Source organism: Neophocaena asiaeorientalis, unplaced genomic scaffold, assembly GCF_003031525.2.
Source record: "Neophocaena asiaeorientalis asiaeorientalis breed wild unplaced genomic scaffold, Neophocaena_asiaeorientalis_V1.1 scaffold49, whole genome shotgun sequence".
NCBI lineage: Eukaryota > Metazoa > Chordata > Mammalia > Artiodactyla > Phocoenidae > Neophocaena > Neophocaena asiaeorientalis.
Genome location: NW_020172456.1, coordinates 2,458,525 through 2,465,399, shown reverse-complemented (window position 1 = coordinate 2,465,399; position 6,875 = coordinate 2,458,525). Strand labels below are relative to the sequence as shown.

At 40.9% G+C, this 6,875-nt stretch overlaps 1 protein-coding gene across 1 annotated transcript in view; it reads right to left on the bottom strand.

Moving 5' to 3' along the window:
* Positions 1-710: 710 nt before the first annotated feature.
* ALKBH1 (alkB homolog 1, histone H2A dioxygenase) overlaps positions 711-6,875 on the bottom strand; it is a 29,563-nt gene continuing 23,398 nt past the window's right edge. The window contains exons 5-6 of the mRNA XM_024737876.1: positions 5,127-5,320; positions 711-4,292 (exon numbers count right to left, since the gene is read on the bottom strand). Of these exons, the coding sequence (XP_024593644.1) occupies positions 3,887-4,292; positions 5,127-5,320 (600 nt within the window). The 3' untranslated portion in view covers positions 711-3,886. The remainder of the gene's footprint in view (positions 4,293-5,126; positions 5,321-6,875) is intronic.

The following is a 6,875-nucleotide window of genomic DNA, read 5'->3' as shown; positions in this document are numbered from 1 at the left end:
TTTTGTTTTGTTTTGTTTTTTGTGGTATGCGGGCCTCTCACTGTTGTGGCCTCTCCCGTTGCGGAGCACAGGCTCCAGACGTGCAGGCTCAGCAGTCATGGCTCACGGGCCCAGCCGCTCCGCGACATGTGGGATCTTCCCAGACCGGGACACGAACCCGTGTCCCCTGCTTTGGCAGGCGGACTCTCAACCACTGCACCACCAGGGAAGCCCAACAAGCTCTTCTTGTTAGACAATGTTGATATTCCTAGATTTGCATTCTAATATATTTCAAGTAGAGGCAGAATTACAAGGTAAAGGACTATTTTTTTTAATTGGAAAAAAAAAATTCAAGCATGTATTCTTTACTTAAAAAATGACTCAGGGACTTCCCTGGTGGCGCAGTGGTTAAGAATCCACCTGCCAATGCAGGGGACACGGGTTCGAGCCCTGGTCTGGGAAGATCCCACATGCCGTGGAGCAACTAAGCCCATGCGCCACAACTACTGAGCCTGGGCTCTAGAGCCCGGGAGCCACAGCTACTGAACCCCGCGTGCCACACTACTGAAGCCCGCCCGCCTAGAGCCCGTGCTCCGCAAGAGAAGCCACCGCATCACAACAAAGGGTAGCCCCCACTTGCCGCAACCAGAGAAAGCCTGCATGCAAGCAACATAGCCAACGCAGCCATAAATAAATAAATAAATTTCTTTTAAAAAAAGACAAAAAAATTTTCAATGTAAAAAAAATAGAAATACAGAAAAGCACAAATAGAAGAAACATCAACTATAATCCCACTATCATTCACACTTTGGTATACCTATCCTTCCAGTTTAAAAAATATATATAAATAATCTATACAGAATTAGGTTACTATGCATGGTTTCATAACTGGGTTTTCTCATTAAACACAAGTATTTCCTCATATCTTTATTTGTTCTTCCAAAACATGAATTTTAATGGCTATAGTTTTCCTCTGTATGGTTATGTCATTTCCACTAGGACATAAGCACCACAAAAGCGGGTACTTTGTGCAAATCAAAGAACAGTGCTCAATAACCATTTATTGAACACATACATGAATTTAATCAACTCCTTGTTGCTGGATATTGAGCTTATTTCAAACTGACTATTACATTCTTATACAAAAATCTTGCAGACAGCTCTAATTACTTCCGTAGACTCAACTAGAAGTGAAATTTATTGGGTCAAATGGTACACATTTTAGAACATAATTAGGATGACCATATAATTTATCATCAAACCAGAACCCTTCTGAGAGGAATAGGGAACATCATTCAGGACTGCCCTGGCCCAACTGGGATGTACAACAGAATTACAGGTTACATGATGCCAAACTGAGCCTTAAAGGTTATATAGCAAGTTACATTGCCACTTGCAGAGCATGAGCGCCAGCTTCCCCAGACCTAACATTTGTGACTCCACTCTTGATACCATATACATCCTAGAACACAGAGTTATCTACCCTGGCATTTTTGATATAAAATAATAAAGAAAACAAAATATCTTCCTCTTGATGTTTTCTCTTGGTTTCAGGCTCCTTTCTAGGGGTCTGGTTTCCTTTCTAGGTGTTGGCAAATGTTTGCTGTACAGCCTGGATCATATCTTTTAGACTTTGTTGCAATTATTCAACTCTGTCATTTTAGCATGAAAGCAACCACAGATAATCTGGAAATGAATTAGTGTGGCTGTGTTCCAATAAAACTATTTATGGACACAGAAATTTGAATTTCATGTAATCTTCATGTGTCACTGATATTATTCTTCTGAGTTTTTCCCCCCACCGGTTAAGAATGTACAAATGATTCTTAGTCCATGGGCAGTATAAAAACAGAGGGTAGCTCACAGTTTGCTGACACCTGACTTAGAAAACATCTGGTGGACAACTAAAACAAACTTGGTGGGGGGGGATCATCCTCATTTAAATGCAGAAAAATCACCAACTTTTCCTTTTTCCTTGAGCTGTATAATTTCTGCTGTCAAAGTACAGTTGCATTATATACATCTTCAACTATATGTGCCTCACAGAAATATACATAAAAACGAGAGAAGTGAACTGTGCAAACAATTCTGCTCAGCCCTCTCCACCCCGCGAATGAGTCCAGGAGCACATCCCTAGAGGAAGCGTGGGCTGGGAGACAGGAGTCTTCCATCCTCTTGGCTGGCCTCAGTTTCCACATGCTTCTCACAGCATACATATCTTGCTTGATGGAGTGTGAGTTTACAGTTGGAACATGTATTTTTTGTAAAATATTGACCCTGAACACAAGGCAATACCTTCATCTGATAACTGACTAAAGAGCAATCTTCTAATGCTGAAAGATAAGCTGACTGCTGGATTTACTAAATGACATGTGTTGGTGTTCAGTGGGTCACATATAATGTACACAGTGTTCATATAATGTACATTATTAAAAATTTAAGGGATTTTTCCAGTGGTAATTTTAATTATATAAAATTATCCTATCACGAACGAATTTTAGAACCTATGTATGTACACATAAAGGATGAACCTGTTAATTTTTATTCCTTCAAACAAAAAAAAAACCCAAGGATTACAATATAAACTCAATATTCAACACTTGTAAGAAAAAAAAGGCAGGGCAGAGGAGAAATGAAAATTTGGCAAGTCATGTCGCAATCAGCAGGTATCAAAGCAGCTTCTGGTCAGTCGTCCACACAAACAAATAAGCCAGAATGTTTCTAAGAGTCCAGATAGTAATAAAATATTGGCAATATTATGTTTCTAGAAAGTAGCACTAAATTTCCATTATTGTTTGAAATAGCAATATCCATCTAGGAAGATGGTAATAAATATTTTCATTTTATGAGTGAGGAAACTGAGGCTCACTGAGACATAAGGTAACTTAAAGGCTCAGGGTGTACCGAGGTGAACTGGTGGGGGTACACAGATTAAACTCAGTGCTTCATGCATTTTCCATACTGTCTACAATACAAAAAACAGCAGTGACTGGAATATCAAGGAATATTCTCTCCTGTGAGATAGCCACAAAGAATACTTAGGGCAGAAACAGCTAGAAGGCTTCAATCGCATGAATACAGCAAGTGAAAATAGGAAAAAAACGAATCCCAGAATCACTCACTCCCAAACATAGATACAGATCTTTAATTTAAAACTGAGTAAGTTTATTCATGGGGAAAACAGTTACAGAATACCCTTAGGACTTTTTTAGTCCAACAATTAAAATTGCATTTAAAAGCCAACGGGAAGAGTTTACAGACCTGAAAGACATCTAGAGAAACTACTGTCCCTCTTTCCTTGGGTTTATATATATTTACCTTTTAGGCAAGAGAGATAACTGTGATTGTCTTTTCTAGGAGATGCGATTTCCAGTTCCACTGTCTTAAGTGTATAGGATTTTTCTGTGAAGGCCAGAGAAGATCAAAGAATTTGGTGTTGATTGGAAGAATTAAGAAGGTAAGACTAATGGTTGGTTCATGGAACCACACATCACTAGATGGGGTGGTGGAAGGGGAATTATGTTTCCCATCAATAAAACCTGAGGTATTTAAAGATTCCACAGACATGGAAACTCACGTCTACCTTGCTCAGAGATAACGGCGAGGCTGAGAAGGCTGTTGTGGGAGCTCATACCTCCTTGGACTTCGCACATACGTTAGTGCCAAAACCTAACCGGGACTGGATCACGTCAAGCACTTCTCTGGCCAAACTGGTTAATGTTTTCTCTTCAGGGTGGGTTCCAAGGCAACAGTGTGATCAATGATGAGTTTTTCCCTGCCTCTGCTTTTGGCCTGTCTTTGTGCTGAAGTCTGCAGCAATACAAAACAGCACGGTCATTTACTGTAAGACCTGCTTGAGTAAAAGAGTGGGGCTCTCCCAGTCTCAGCAGTCAGGGTTTAACCTAGCTTATTTTACTTGGCTGTTCTCATCATCCAGATGGCAGGAACCCTCTGTGGTGATGTCTCTTTTATTCTCCTCCATGAGTTCCAAAGGGAAGTCCTGACCTATGGCCAGCACCTGCCGGACAGTCATGTTAACACGAGCAGTTTTCAAGTAGCTGGCGCACACCTGCCAGTCCTCCACAGAACAGGGCTCCACCACTGAGTCTCTGGGGAGGTCAGCTGGGAGAGGCGTCTCTAGGCAGCAAGGCAAGCTTTCCCCTTCCAGACTGGGAAGGACCCTCGGGACTGCATGGTTCAACAGGCGGCTGAAACCTGACATTACCATGATGTCACCACTGTGCATAAACATGGGGGTGGGCGCTTCATCTCTTTTGAGGCCACCCAGGAGAAAGATGGCAGACTGTCCGAAGCTATAAAAAAAAAGTAAAACAATACAAATAGTAAGCTTCTGTTACTAGCCATGACTGGGAAAGTTACTGCCCACTGCTTTTTTTTTTTGGTTGCACTGTGCAGCTTGTGGGATCTTAGTTCCCCGACCAGGGATTGAACCTGGGTCCACAGCAGGGAAAGCATCAAGTCCTAACCACTGGACTACCAGGGAAGTCCCAATCCTCCTTTTTAAACCATGCTAAGATACTTCTTTTCCAGCTTGTGTCTATGAGCGACCAGCCCATGATCTGCTATTTAAACTTATTATAGCCCACAGAACTGCTGCAAAATAAAATCTGAAGCAATTAAATAAACAAATTAAAATTTATTTGGGTCCTTTAATATATATTTATAATTCCTGTTCACTTTAAAGATAAGGCAATTAATAAAAGATTCTGTTCAGGCACTTTCCTCATGAGATACAGGTGCAGTACTTTGCAGAAATATAAACTTACATTTAGGGAGAAAAGGAGAGTAAACTTTTCAGGCTTCTGTGCTTTGCTCTCCTCTATTCCATAAAGGTTGCTCACTTTGCCTTATGGCCTCTACCACTTATCTATTCCACAGACACTGACAATACCTCTCATAATAAAAGACAGACTCCATGCATCTTAAACAGAAATATTCATTGTAATTTGGTCATTACTAGAAAAGGACTAGGCTAATTTTACTTATGATACATGGCTAAGATGCCCAGAAGTGAAAGATTATAGAGTCCAACCATTTAAAAAATCTAATGTTTTATTTAAGCTTAAAAGTGCTTTAGAAAAAGGAATGAACTGATAACTAATTCAAAATCCCTAGACCCAACTTACCTGAACGAAAGCAGGGGTTTGGAGTGATCTAGTTCAGATTTGTCTACATGGATTCCTAGTGTGGAGTCTAATCGGTAGTAATTCAGGATACCTGCTTCGGCTCGGAAACCCTGAAATCCACAGGCAGCGGCTACTTGCTCTGAGAGGAAAGCCAGGTCAGAAGGGAAAGGTGTATAATGATCTGCTGAGTATTTCTTTGATAAAAGTAGGGAGAATAAGAAAAATAAACAATGATCTCAGGAAAATAGGAAAGTGTGGCATAAGATTAATTACCACTTTAAAATCATCTAATTTACATGTAATATATTGATTGATTGATTTACAACGTTGTGTCAGTTTCTGCTGTACAGCAAAGTGATTCAGTTATACCTATGTATACATTCTTTTTTTTTTCTTTTCGGTATGCGGGCCTCTCACTGTTGTGGCCTCTCCCGTTGCGGAGCACAGGCTCCAGACGCACAGGCTCAGCGGCCATGGCTCACGGGCCCAGCCGCTCCGCAGCATGTGGGATCTTCCTGGACCGGGGCACAAACTCGTGTCCCCTGCATCGGCAGGCGGACTCTCAACCACTGCGCCACCAGGGAAGCCCTACATTCTTTTTAATATTCTTTTCCACTATGGTTTATCACAGGATACTGAATATAGTTCCCTGTGCTATACAGTAGGACCTTGTTGTTTATCCATTCTCTATATATAATAGTCTGCATCTGCTGACCCTAAACTTCCAATCCCTCCCTCCCCCATGGCAACCACAAGTCTGTTCTCTATTACATGTAATATTAATATAGCATGATTTACCCATCCCTCAAATACTATAGCCAGTTTGATTTTGGACCCCTCAGCCTGCAACGTAGTTTCATGTGATTTCACTGGTCAATCTGATGGGATGACATGCTCAAAACATCTGAATTTAAACCGACTTACACTGTGGTCAAGGCACGACCTTAAAATGGAAGTAATTTTCAGCACTTTACCCCCTGAACTGCCTCTATTTTTTGTACCTAAGGATCATAAATATCCTTTTTCTCTTAAAAAACAAAAAAACAAAGGCCAGAATACTCTCTCTACAAAACATATACAATTTCGGAGAATGACAAGGCAGCAGCCTCCTACGCAGATGAGGCTGATGGCTAGTCTGGCTACGTAAGCCAGCAGCATCCTGATCTCTTCCTTGGGCTGATGCTCCTCTCTCATTCCTCCTGTTACTCAGTCAACCTCAAATCTGATTAGAAAATCCACTTTTGTCTCACATCCCCACTAGTGTCGACTAGCTGGAGCAATGGTCATGGCTCTGGAGAGATGTGAGCTTCTTTTTTTTGTCTTCAGTAAGTGATTATTACTGGGACAAAAGACAATTTGGTACACATCTGCTCCAAAGCACAGAGGATTCAATACAGCAGAAACAATCCATTAACAGGAATGCAAACAGTAACACCAACGAAAAACCTATCACACACACAGTAATCTTTCATCCACATTTAAAAAAATGGGCTTCAGTATATTTTTGTTATTTCAGTATGTTAACAATATACTTATTTCCTGTTTCTTTCTCTTCCTCTTCCTCATTTTTCTTTTTTTTTATTAGTCATCAATTTTATACATATTAGTGTATACATGTCAATCCCAATCTCCCAGTTCATCACACCCCCACCCCTGGCCCCCGCCGCTTTCCCCCCATGATGTCTATACGTTTGTCCTCTACATCTGTGTCTCAATTTCTGCCCTGCAAACTGGTTCATCTGTACCATT